Source organism: Tyto alba, unplaced genomic scaffold (genome assembly GCF_018691265.1).
Source record: "Tyto alba isolate M040663 unplaced genomic scaffold, T.alba_DEE_v4.0 Super-Scaffold_1000006, whole genome shotgun sequence".
Lineage (NCBI taxonomy): Eukaryota > Metazoa > Chordata > Aves > Strigiformes > Tytonidae > Tyto > Tyto alba.
In genome coordinates, this window is record NW_024881272.1 from 26451933 (window position 1) to 26465999 (window position 14067).

A 14067-nucleotide genomic window follows, 5' to 3' on the forward strand; every position below is an offset into this window, starting at 1 on the left:
CTGATAAGACCCCCATTCCCATCCAGCCGGGGGGGTGTTCAGGCTCCTGGGGCAGCGGCTGAGGTAGGTGTGTCTCACGCCCCCCATGCTAGTGAGCCCTACTGCTCTTTTCCAACACGTTGTTTCCTCTGTCTGCTGCCTCAGAGGAAAAAGGCACAAGGCTAGCTACCCTCGACAGCTTGCCTGTATCCTTTTCCCTGGAAATAGCAATGAAGAAGAGTCTGCTCTCACAAACTCAGTATTGTAGGGCATCAGAAACCCACAGAAAATACCTGGATGAGGCTGGAGGGAAGAAAAGGCAAAAATGCATTTTGCTTGAAGGGAAGTGAGGGAGAAAAGAAAGTCCAAGACCATAAGGAAGGCCAGTGTAAGAGCAAGCACATTTCTTGTGACCAGCTCTGGGGAGCCACTTCTGGCTGTGAGCTAATCCCTGCCCATCCACATTACTGCTCAGGGTCCACATAAGTTGCAGATACATTGCAGTTCATGCCAGCAAGCTTTCTGTAATCGGCCTACCCGATTTAAAGGTAGCTTGGGTATCGCTCAGCATGGCGCAGCAACTTGAATGTGAACACGGAGGTCTTTGAGTTTCAGATCGGGTAGCTCAGGTCTGTGAGCCACTGGAACATCTACATTTGTCAATAGAGGAAAATTACAAATAGAAGACATGGAGGGGTAAAGCAGGCTGAAAGCTAGTGAAGTCTCTATGGATACTGCATGATATTTTTGAAAAACAACTCTGCAGGTGGCACAGAAGCTGTAGGAGTCATTGCTGGCCCGAGTGCAAACTTGCCTGCAGGCAGGGTGGGCTGCAGCCCCTGGAGTGTCCGGACGCCCGTGTCCCTGCAGGTTCAGCCCCCATCACACCTGCGTGGAGACCCCTCCTGGGAGCCCCAAACCCATCATGCCACGGCTGTTCACCCAGGTGGCACCTGGCCAAGGGACAGTTGTGTGCCCTGCCTGGTTCTACCTTCTCCTCCCATACATTTGGGTTGAAGGAAACCAAGTTGTTTTGTTTTGTTTTTTTTTTTTAATAAAAAATGTGGTGGTGGTGGTAACCAGAAGGGCCACAGGGATGGGATGTGCATCCTACAAACACCTTGGGGGGGGTGATACTTTTATCCCTGTTTAAAAAGACTTTCAACAAATCCCTGAGAAGTCATGACCTCCATGTATGTTTTCTATTTGTTTTTCCACACCAGTTAAATAGTTGCTTTCCAAGCACTTATGAAAAAAAAAAAAAGAAGCAAGCAACACCAACCCCTCCCCCAAGGCCTCCCTCCCCACCCCGACCCCGTCTCTGCTCCCCTTGGTAGCGATGCCAAAATATGCAGCCGGCCCCTCTATCTGAATGAATGTTTTGATTAAAGAAGTCTTAACAAAACACAGTCAGAACAATGATCCCAGCTCCCTTTCTGCAAGCTTCACCCAACTATGCAATGTATATTTAGGACCAGATTACAGGGACCTGTTCATTAATTGAATAAGGATGACAAGCCTACAGTGTATGCAAATAAAGGTTTGGGTTTCAGTGGAGAGGGTAAATCTTAACCCTAATGATACTCCTGCCCCATTTAAAACCCCTTTAGCATTGGGATTTTTTTTGAGGCTGGCTTTCACAAGCTTGCAAACATATGGAAAAGTTCAAGTTTTTCTATTTCCCTTCCAAATGCTTTGTTTCCTTTGACAAAGAATATTTTTTTTTTTTTCTGTTCTGACACTAAAACCATCACCTATTATATTGCCATGACACCCAAGTAAAGATACTGATCAAAGGGCAAAGCAGGGAAATAAAGTGAAAAAACTGGGGCCAGAAGGTTTGGTTTTGGTGGTGGTTTATTAAAGCATTGCAATTATTTTTCCAAAGGTATTTTTCATTTTGTCTTCTGTTACACAGTGGGAGAACAGCTGGTCAGTAGCGGGTACAAACTCAGGTTTGGTTGTCTTGAATATATATTGTTCAGGGCTCTTCAACGAGCTTCCTCCCATCCCTGTTTTAGTAAGATGCTAGGGAAAGCCTGAATGTTTATGTGAAGCCTGCAATATGATTTTAACCCAAGGCAAGTGTGATCCAAAAGATATGGCTTGCAAAATATCACATAACTTAGCAAGGAGCAAAAAGATGGTTAATATCCCAAGAACAGCTGGGCTGGACACGAGACCTCCAGAGGCGACACCACAAGGCAGGGCTGTGTGGAGATGGCCCTGCCTTCCAGTTTGGTCCTAGCAAAACTCCAGGTTACTCCAGATCCAACCAGCCTAAGATTTATAATTATGCTGGCATCTGGAACAAATTGGATAATGAGTTTTTAAGTATTTTTTTTTTTTTTTTTAATGGGGGGTGGTTTGAGAGGTCTTGGGTAAAGGTGCAGAACATCTCCAAGAAAGCATTTAGAAGTGGAATGGGGGCCAGTCATCAGAAAAGTAAGGAATAATTCAGATTAAATCAGTGAAGTAGAGACAAGTTATCCTTGACACTGATCTCTTTACATCTAAGCTGGTGGAACTGTGTAAGCCTTGACTTTGGGTTTATCAGCAATCAACTCTCCCAGAGGAGAGAAGAGAAGATCCAGGTCTGAATTCACCATCAAAGAGCACAACCAATTTACACTGGAGAACCTGATCTATGGTGTTTGCTATTTGGTAATGCACAGCAATAGTGTCAGACCAAGAAATGTTGTGTCAAGGATTACCCAAGAAAACAGTCTTTTCAGATAATGTCTAATACTAATCCTACCAAGTCAGCCAGGACAACCAAATTGCCCCCTTGTCCCACTTTTTCCCCCTCCCTGTCATAATGAGGTGACAAATACATCTTCTGGATAAAACACAAAGGGTGAAAATGCATTTTGTACATTCAACCCACAAGATATTGTCTAAAAACTAACAAGTCTTTTTCATTTCTCTTGAACAAGACTTTCCAAGAAACACTTCATAAACCAGCTCTTTAAAAAGAAGGGATAGTAAATGCTTTACAGCAAACACAGAACAATGCACAGAAAGCAGCATGCTACTACCTTGAACTCCAAATGTTTTTACCAATCACTTTCATACTCTTTTATAGTTTATTCCTTTACTAATAAATATAGGTAGTCAACAATCCTTAAATGTTTTTAATGTAAATCAGCCCTTTTCTGTAGGTGAATATGTTCCTTTTCTAATAATGCAGCAGTCTTTGAAAGAAAAATCTTTGCCTTTAAATGTCTTGTTCCAATTTCTGCCTTACTTTCTCTCCTCTCCCATTGCTTTCCCCATGGAAACTGGAAAGAGGAAGGAAGGAACTTCCAAGGTAAGACAACTCTAAATGCAAACATGTAATGAAAAATTTCAAGCAAGAACCTATTTTCAAAACCTATAGCATGAAAATTATCTGGGCACGTTCCAGATTATTAATAAAAAATAATCTCTGCAGTGTTTTCCCCAGTACTGTCATCAACAAGTAGACTTAACTCTCACAATCTGGATCTGTAACCAATTTTCTGAAACACATAAGCCATACTATAATATTGCTCCAATCTGGAATCCTGTTCTGACATAATATGAAAATTAGACTCTGAAAATTTTGGCTGCACTTCTGTTTTTTTACTTCCAAATGCTCACAATATTCTAAGACACAAAACTGTAACTCAGGTGCAAGTGGAAATAAAGTACAATCCCACGGCAGCAGAGCAGGAGCTCTTCTGAACTACGGGAAGGCAACATCTCTCCAGCAGCACCCTGCGCTACGTCCCAGAGGAGAGCAGGTGGGACACATGCTCTGCTCGCAATTGGCCATGAGCACACGTGTCACCAAACACCCGGGCAGCATCAGGACTGCCGTCAATGTCGTTTTAACAGACACTCCTGGAAGCGTTACTGACCCTTCGCCTGGACCCAGAATGAGAAACTCATGGGACCGGCTCCCTTGGTGCCCGGGACAACCTTGCACTTGTTTCACTGGAAAGCCTGTAATCATTTTCCCTGGAAGAACAAGAGGCTGTGCCAGTTCGCCTGCACTTTGTTACAGCTGCAAATGATAAGATGCTTCCAAAATGTTGCCTTACAATAGTTGAGCCTTCAGTTTATGGATTTATCTTCCTTTGCCCCAGATAAAACTCCATTCCTTGGACAAATTAGGTCTGCTTGTCATTCAACACCCTACCTAATGGTCTCAGCTGTCTGTTTCTGCAGTTATTGAAGCTGGGGCATTCCATAGATAGTTTTGAATGATTTGAGAAGCGAGCCAGAAACCAAGTTGTATTTTATCCAGAATGAGAACAGGGCAAGTTAATGATGTAATTGGAATTATCAGGACTCTTCAGTCTTAAAGAACAGGTTTAAATGCAGAATGATAACATTTTTAAAGTGGTACACAACATAACCTGATGATTTGTAAACAGCAAGTGCATTGTGAAGTGAGGCACTAGTCCTTTTTTCTTTAGTTTAGGGAGGCTGACTACTGACATAGGGTTAGTGTATGGATCTCTAATGTCATGTTATCAGGACCATCATACGCTTTTCAGAAGGTAACACCAACTACCTAAATACTGTATGTCCACACGAGTCCATGGGACTTTGAACTGCAGAGGCAACTCAAGATATGGGTGATATCATTCTAGTAAGTTATACAAAAAGCTTAGCTGTTTCTGATGGACACAGATTGAAGAAGGAGGCACAGTGATCCCTGAGCACCTGAAAGGGGTTGAAACGTGTCTGCAGGCTGTGGTGACCACCAAGTTATTTCGTTGTGTAGCTTGCTTTTCTGTGTATGATGAAGCCAAGACCTTACTTCTCCTGACAAGAAGAAGATCATTACATTAGGTGAGCATAAAACCTGTAAACTGGGTTAGTCACTGGCCTAACTTGATTTCTTCATTTTGATATCCAATGGTGGCTGAGCCCACTGGGACTCATACAAAGCCTGCTGCAGGTATGGAAATATTCTACATTATTTCAGTGGGCTTTCAGTACAATCTAACACACAAACCATAAAGGCTCTCTAGATGAAAGATGCTTTGAAAGTGGCAGGCATGACTCCTGCATTGTACTGTTAACCTCAAATGGGACAGGAAAATAACCAATATGCAACCAGTAAAACCCGGCTTGAAGAAAACTGTCTGTAAAGTAAGTAGTGTAGCTCTGATATGCCAGATCAGCAATGAGAGATGAGAAACCATCTTCTCCTGGGACAGGAGCCTCTCCTCGGGTCAACAGAATGGCTGAGGACAGAAGAGGAGAAACAATAGCTAGAGACCACAGGTATAGTTTTGAAGAAAGGTTGAAGGAGAAATATCTCAGCCCTGGATTTTCAATTTTCCTTTTAATAAAGTGTACATAGGAATGCAATGTAACACAGAACCAGCAAATTCCATACTGGCAAAGATGAATCTCCTTTACAGAACTGTCCTTAAAAAATTAAACAGCTCAAGATCAACCAAAGAAGGTAGCTGGTCCAAGATATCCCTGAACCCAAAACTCAAATGTTTATGTTTGAATAAAGGCCTTGACACCAGATCAAGGGAACAAAAGCCAAGACAAATTCTTCTGCACCCTACTTTTTCTTCACCAAGGCTTCAGGTCATTAGGCAATTTCTTAGCTGTCTCAGGTAAGAAAAAGTATCCCCTAGAGGTAGATAATTTTCTAATTTTGCACTAAAACATTTTTTGCATTTTAACACATCTGGACATACTGATCTCAGTTCCCCTGTGAGAGCATCAAACAGAATACAGAAGTTAAAGTTACTGATCTAATCTGATGTATTTTCCTCGTAGGGAACTTTTTTCAAAAGAAGAGAAAGAAACTATGGCTTCTTTGAGGGGAAAAATTCTGAACAAAGTAGAAAATATGCCTATCCTATCTTTAACTTAGAATACTTTCTCTTTGGTATCATTTTGACTCTCTGCCCAGAAACTCCAACATAAGCCTCTTGATTGCAAAAGTCACAAGAGAATCAAGTGTTTGCAGAAGGTTGTAGAAGGAGAGTTGCTTCCTATTCCACTTTTGGGTCATAGTCTAACTGAGTAAACTCCACCTCTTAAAGTTTTATTAAGTTTAAATAAGGATTTATACATTTGGAAAAATGGTTCTTGGGAACAGAATTTAAGAAAAAGAGAGAGAGAAAGGAATGAGGGATGTAATATAACCACAGGAAAGCAGAGGTGTTTCCCCCTTTCCCTGTTCTTAATTAAAATAAAATAAAAACCAAAACAAAACAACACTGAAACTGAGAAGTTGTTTAGTATTCCACTGTCATCAGTGCTGATGGCTCTGAGAAGGAAAATGTCAGGGATTTGGGGCCCTGCTCACACCCCTCCATTTCAGGCACCTTACCCTGGCTACGCTGGACTTCCCAAGGTGGGCAGCATCTCCCTGGGCCTGTCCCAGTTCCCGTCCCTGGGTGCCGAAGGAGCTGTCCTCTGACCTGATGCCCAAGCTCCTGCTTTGGTCTAGGAAATAACTTTTCCTGCACTTTTTGTTCTATCACTGTCCCTCTGTGCACTCTCTTGGCACAAACTCTGCCTCAGAAGGACTCTGTCCTCTCCTCCCAGATGCTGCAGAAGCCAACAAGATTGGTGCTGAGAAACTGCACATTTCCCACCTCCCCTGGGGAGGCTGAAGAGGCTCAAAAAACTCATTCGTAACACCTCAAGTCAACAATATTAGTATTTCCACTTCTGGTCCTTCTTGCCACTCCAGGATGAGTTTTGCTCTAAAGGCACCTCAGCATCTGGCAGATAGCTACTGAAGATGCTCTGTCTCCCAAGATTCATGCTAGAGGAATTTAGGAAGTTACTGCACCTAGATAAATACTCCCCACCACCATTGTCCCTACAGCAATGTTAGACTTTCTCAGCTACTTCCCAGTTCACTACAGTGACCTAAGCCAATGGGTCTGAACTGAGGCAACTGATGGACAGGCTCACCTTTATTTTGCTAACCTTCAGTAACCTTCAAGGGACAAGCAGGCATTATTAACCTTATAAATAGCCCCCAAATTAATCCTCAGTGAGAGCCACAGCCTTCTTTAAGTCTCCCTGGCCGCATGGGACGGAGCTGAATTTCTGGCTTCTACCATTCACATAAGCTTTGAGTCTTACAACTTCATTCCTGATCTTTTGTTCCTTTCTATGTGATATTTCAAAGTTGTGTTGATGGTACCTGCTCCAAGGACTTGCTAGACCTCTGAAGAGCTGGGCCAGCAGCTGGATATCATGAAAGAATGGGCACACCTTCCAAAAACACTGTTACACTCTTGTCTCCCAAGACTGGCGTTGGTACCTGTCCTGAAGTGTAAGTGATGATACATCTCACTTGGAATAATCATAGCTTTTCTGCACTGGTAGGCCAATCATTTGTTGTCATCTGATGAGACCTGAAATACACTCTCAGCACATGATAAATCCTTGTGCCTACATTTAAAGTCTCAATGGAAATATCCCAGGAGGATGCTTCATGTGTAACACTTAAGGCAGGTTAATTTAATTTAGTAAGCAAATCGCAAAGACTCTCTATGGCAGAGAGTCTATCAACATTGCAAAAAACACTCAGAATAAACTTTGGAATTACCACAACTGGCAAAAGTTGATCTGAATAGGGAGTTTATTTTAGGTTTTAATTTTCTATTTTGTTCTGCTTGCAATTAAAAATAAATGGTATAAAGCTGGTTTATAAAAACACTACTAAACAAAAAACCTCTTTAACCAAATTAAAAACAACAACCCATGAGAGGAAAATAGTCCACAACATTTAGAGTTCTGCAGGGACTAGTATACATATAGGGATTTTAATTTTCCATGGCCTTTAAGTGTTATAATCTCTATCAACTGTGTGCACTCTGGGACCATGACTAACACCAGTGCTTGAACTTTGATTGGTTGTTGGCATCTTTCTTCTTTCTTTAACACTGTTTTCAAACTCACATTTGATCCAACAATTTGCAGGGATAAAGAAGCTTTTACAGCAATCTGTTCCTCTCAAGTCTAACCCACAGGTCTGTTATAGGACATTGTGTCAACAAATCGCAGATGTCTGCAAGTCAATGCACCCAGTGTGAACAGCCACAACTTGTCTCAGGGACAAAGACTTTATTGCTGGAGAAATTACACTGATAGAGACTACAAGACAACACAGGACATTCATATGTCAGGATCGTCTTCATGGTTTTACCTACTAGTAGTCCTTTATTTGCATCCATGGCAAATATACCACTGCACCTTGCAAGAGTTATTTCTCCAAAATGATTGTGTTTATCTCGTGTGCAGTGCCTTGACATTGCAGGAATAGTTAGAACCATTGACTTCTCCAGAATCCTCTAAAGCCATGAGCTCTCCACCTTTTCCAGCTCACACCCCCCATCTTTAGAGATGTGTTCCCACCCGAGTTGCTTTGTCCCCTTCTTTTTCAGTGCAAGGCTGTCCAGAGTGAACAGCTCTGACAGCTTTGGTACTACACAGACTTCTGCTTCAGTATGATGCCGTGTTAACCACCCTTTTATGTCCTGCTTAGTCACGCTAAAACAGTGCTTCACTTTCTAGGACTGGGTTAACCAGGACAGCAAAGGGTTTTTATCCTACTCGTTACCGTCAACCACTCTTTCTACTATTTGAAAATGATAACCAGATAGAAAAAAAGATGAGACATGACTATTTGTCCAGAATTTAAGGACCTATGATTGTCCAAGCTGATGTCTTTCTGCTCCTGTTGAGGGGCAGGCTAGTTCCATGATAGGTGACATGGAAGAGCAGCTCCAGCTGCTGCTGGGTGTCTTTTACATTTCTACCTGGAACTTCTCAGAGGGGCACACAAGACCTCTAGGAGAACACCCATGCGGTGGAGTACGGCTGGGAGACTTTGTTACCTTACAGTCAGGCTGGGGCCCTCCTTGCTTTCCAAGGTGTGCCCCTGAGAGACAAGTGACCCACAGAGCCCTGTGTGACTCAAGATAGCGATGGCAAGAGATGATGTCTCAGAGACCTCTGCTTCAATCCAGAGACTAAGCCTATCCTATCTCAGTTCTCTCTTGAAGTCACATTGTTATCCTCGATTTGCATTTGTTAATGGTAAGCTGCTATCATGATTTAATAGGCTTTCACTGGCAAAACATAATACTGTGGCTGCCAAAGTTTATACAGATGCCCTCCAAGTAAGTCACTGCACCTGAGACAGGAGCATGAGAACATTTATCAAAAAAAGGGAGAGGTAGGAGATGATATCCAAAGACCAAGTTCCCATTGAATTAATGGGAAAGAAGAAATAGGAAGTAATGTATAAAATGAGAATCTCATAGTTTGACATGAACTATCAAACTGGTCTGGAAAGCAGATTTCTGCTCCATTGAGTGTTTTTAATAGCACTGAATAACTAAGATAAACAGAGACTCAAGGGCTGCCTGAGACACATACAAAATTATTGAATTATGTTTAAGAAGTTATTTACTTTATAGAGTATTTACATAAGGTTCACTTCCTCTTCATATATAAGCTCAACTATTACCAAGATTTGCTCCCCCTCCCCCCTCCCCCCCCCCCCCCCCCCCCCCATGAGGGAACTACATTCAACAGCCCCACAAACATTCATAACTAACTTTTTTTCAGGTACATTCCTAGGAAGGTTTTCCAGGCAGCCTCTTCCTTGTCCCAAGTAACAAGCGATAGGACAAGAGGAAATGGCCTCAAGTTGCCCCAGGGGAGGTTTAGATTGGATATTAGGGAAAATTTCTTCCCTGAAAGTGTTGTCAGGCATTGGAACAGGCTGCCCAGGGAAGTGGTAGAGTCACCATCCCTGAAGGTATTTAAAAGATGTGTAAACGTGGCACCTAGGGACATGGTTTAGTGGTGGAGTTGGCAGTGTTAGGTTAATGGTTAGACTAGATGAACTTAAAGGTCTTTTCCAACCTAAACGATCCTATGATTCTCCAGAGCCCAAGGAATACCAAGGAAACCCCACTTTCTCACCAGGCAAACGAGGCACGTGTGGAAAGAAAACACAGGGCATCAAAAGGAAGAGGTGAAGGAGGAGGTGGAGTATGGAGTGATGACTGGGACATCGCTATTAAAACAGCTGATTGGTTCTCAATTAGCTGGCCCACCTGCAACACTTCTGCTTACCTGAGAAGTGTCATGGTTGAATATGACAGCATTCAGGTCTCCACAGTTATAATGTTTGATGAGATCTTCAGTGGTATATGGGGCCTGCAAACTCCCTGCTCGGAGGCTTTCATGTTGGAGCAGAGTTTGGTTTAGAGCAAACAGCACCTGTAGAAGCACAGACAAGAAAAACAGGGGAGAAGTTAAAGACGTTAGAAATCAAAGCAGCGAAGGCTAAGAGGCTAAACTTTGAAAAACTCTTCTGCACCTGAAGTCTATTGACCCACTCTGGCCCACAGTAATAAGAGCTGGTCTTTAGGCATTCCCAACTGGAAGGGGAGTCGGATGCAAGGTCCCCTACTAGCAGAAGAGCTTATAATAAAACTTTTGACATTCCACATACAGTATAACTTCACAACACATATACATTGCTCAGAGGTCACGGTCTGAGAACTTTTAGGCTACCTGTGCTGACCACTTGGCTACATGAGAGACACTGGAATGAAAAATCCCCCAAATTAGGAAACTTCTATTGCCTCTGTTTCCTGTCTGCTAGTTTAAATCCAGAGCACAAACTTAGTTGGAAGGTTTTTGATAAAACATAAAAATCTTCTGAACTTCTGAAGTCACAGTTGTGGTATTGGGACTTTCTGCATGCTTCTAGTAGCAGGAACTTTAGGAAATTCATTATTATTCTCCTTCTTTTAGACTTCCCACCTTCACCCACCCTTTTGAAAAGTGAACAGAGGGGCTGAATTGTAACACTGTCCCATCAGACTAGTCAAATGTCCCCATCCCAAACCTGAAAATACCAAAAAAGCAGAAGCACTCTCTACTATGTAAAATTAGGTAACCAAAAACAGTGAGTATCCTTAAAGATGATTTTTTTTTTTAACTTTCATTACCAAAAAGGCTACTAAATTTCACATGAATTACCACAAATCTTTTTACACTTGTGATAGACTGTGGGAGTAATCTATACCAGCTACTGAACCACCAAGTTTGGGCTTCTCATATTCAGCTTTCCAAGAAGTTTCCAAAGAAACTTGATAAAAAGTAGATGCGTAAATCAGAAGAACAGCAGTTAAAACAGTTTGTCACAAATTATATAAATAAGCAAATGCACTTTTCCTAAAAAAAAGTTATATGTAGTGACTGCAACTTCAGAGTTCTGAAAAATTATATTGATGTGTCATTTTTCATTAAGACTCCTGCATCCCTCAGCCTCACATTTCACCACATTTTCAGCTTCTCTCATTTGTAACAGCAGTGCCCTATCCATCCCAAAGAATAATCATCATAACAAAATCTGGGTAAAGTAACCCATGCTGTGCTCCAGCTGCCCCATCTATGTTGCAGTCTGTGACGCATATTCTTCCTTACTTTCTTAACTTTAAGAAATTGAACCCACTTTAAGAAGTGAACTCCAGAGGAGATTAAAATTAATAATGTATTTTCAGGATGGAAGATCTTATTACTTGAAAATTATGATTCTCATTGAAATTTATCTGAAGGAAAGGAGACTGTCAATTGGATTTACTCCTGTAAAACCTCAGCTATATAACAAATACGATTTCAGATTTACTATTATTATTATTTATTAAATATTAATTATTAATAATAACACCAATAACAACAACAACAATAATAGTATCTTCAGGGCATCAACAGCCTCTTGATACAAACCTGTTACATGCTAACATACACAAATTGGTTGAGGAAAAGCAAATGTTATTTTTTAATTTACTTTTTAAAAAATGTAAAGATGGTCTTTCAACTGAACCTGATATACCTCAGTTTGGCAATCAGTTCCTCATTAAAATCCAAGCCTAAAAGATTTCCTTGCCCAGATCTAAGGGTCTCTTCAGGCTTTTCTACAAAGAGATCAATCTGTCCTAGGACCACAGCATGAAATTAAGCATCTTCATAACTTAGTTTTTCTCTAATTTAAAAAATCTGCAGAAACTACAGTTTGAAAAATTTCTAACCTTTGAAAGGATCTCAACTTTTTCTTTTTACCCTAAGGGCAACAGCTCTAAGAGGAAATGCTTCATCCCAGGATTTCCTGGGGATTCTAAACATTTTGGCTAATAAAAATAAAAGCTTAGAAAAACGTTGACAGGAAAACTGAGAGCAGAGGTTTTCCCAAAATGCTTTTAGTAAAATCCTTCTCATTTTTTATTTTTTAAACAGTGGATGTTGCTGGATTTTTATATACAAAAATATGTATACACACAGGCACATACATATACAAACCACCAACAAACTCTGAGGGTAGTGTGTTTTAAGATAAAATATTAAGAAGGTGATAAACAAACCCCTATTTTACTCCCAATGCCCCTTTTTTTTTGTTTTGTTTTTGGTTTTTTTTTGTTTTTTTTTTGTTTTTTCTTTTGGTTTGTTGGTTATTTTTTTGTTATTCTGCCTTCCTGGGGAAACCAGTCCTATGCGTTTATGCTCTGGGTTGGTCTGTCTGTCTCCTAATAAATTTGGAAGCAATTAGATGATTTCAATCACATTTGCAGCGGGTTAGAAGTCCTAAAAGAAAATTGCCTATAAGTCCCTTGAAAATAAGTGCGGAGCTGCAGAAAAGCCCACTGTGCAAGTTCACTTCTTATAAGACACCAAAGACTCTAGATGAGAGAGAAAGAGCTCTCTGGAGTTTACAACAGTAGATGGACCCCCATGCACCAGACCCCAGATTTCATTAGTGTCAGGACAGTCCTGTCCTGGCTCTCTGCCTCTGAGCAGGTTTGGGACTGGAGGTGATGCTGGCCACCAGCTGAACTCCAGCACGTGGCTACCGCTGCGGGGGAGCTCATCGCTGGGTTCAAACTACTGTCTGAAAAGCAACTCAAGAGATTTTATTTTAGGAGGGAAGTTACAATGAGAAACTCAAACACTTGAATATGCTAAGGAAAAAATGTAACCACTTAAACAGCTTTCTCGAAAAGTCTTGCTGAACCATGTTTTTTGGTTGGGCAGCTCAAAAAAAAGTTAAAGCAAAGTGGGGTCTCATCGCAGCTGCCTGCTCGTTGGCTGGATTTGTAGAACATTTCCTTCAGAGTCAGGTTAAAGCCATCTTAAAACCTGAATTTATTTTTCCTTACTGGTCAGATAATGCCACAAAAACAATGCTGTTTTCTTTCCTTCTCTCTATCTTAATATCAGTGACCCCATGACCTCCAGCCTAAACCTCTATCTGAGTTAAATCTCCCAGAGGTGCCCGAGATTACTGAACAACTGATGACTTCAAAATAAACACACTTAGAGCAACTGCCTATACACAGTCCCACCTAATAAATACAGCAGACAGTATTTGTTCTGGGAAGTGATGGGAAGTTATGACTTCGACTCTGGGAAAGTGCGTTTTTATTCACACAATTTATGGTCCTCACACTGGCATGCTTTGAAAGCCATTTTTGCACAGTTGTCTCTGGGCTTCATTTGCGAATGATCGACCATGGACAACAGAAAGGGGTTTACCCTGTCAGGAGGAAGCCTTTTTATCCAAGTGGTGTCATTCTCCTGTGCAAAGCGGCAGCCCAACACACGGATTTTATCTGGGTGGGTGTTTGGAGATACCAGCTCAGCCCTTAGGGCAAGACCTATGGGTCCTGTTTTGTTGCCTAAGAGAGTGGGTACAACGAATCCTACATCATGCCAGGAACCACTGGCCCAGACTTTTTAGGAGCTCTTTTGAACAGACAATGTCAATCTTAAGGATAAGGAGGCTGGACCAGTCATTTCTGCCATGGGAAGATCAGAGGGGGTACAACATCGCTGGGACAGGGAAGAGTCCTTGCATCACTGGTGACTTGAACTGAGGGATCCTCAGCAGGGAGGAGGTCTGCAGGAACCTTAAGTTTAACTTCTTGGTGAACAAGGGCTGTTTCTTATGTTCGTGCCAACTGTTCTCACCATCACCCAACAGTATCTGTGCTGCTGCCTCGCTTTAACCTTTACTCTTTTGCCTCTATGACCTTGGGCAGTTCAATTACA

The 14067-nt window shown here is 41.7% G+C and overlaps 1 protein-coding gene across 1 annotated transcript in view; it reads right to left on the bottom strand.

The window, feature by feature from the left end:
- Positions 1-14067, bottom strand: part of TRABD2B (TraB domain containing 2B) — a 294426-nt gene that overhangs the window by 126077 nt on the left and 154282 nt on the right. The window contains exon 3 of the mRNA XM_042785821.1: positions 10087-10233. Within this exon, the coding sequence (XP_042641755.1) occupies positions 10087-10233 (147 nt within the window). The remainder of the gene's footprint in view (positions 1-10086; positions 10234-14067) is intronic.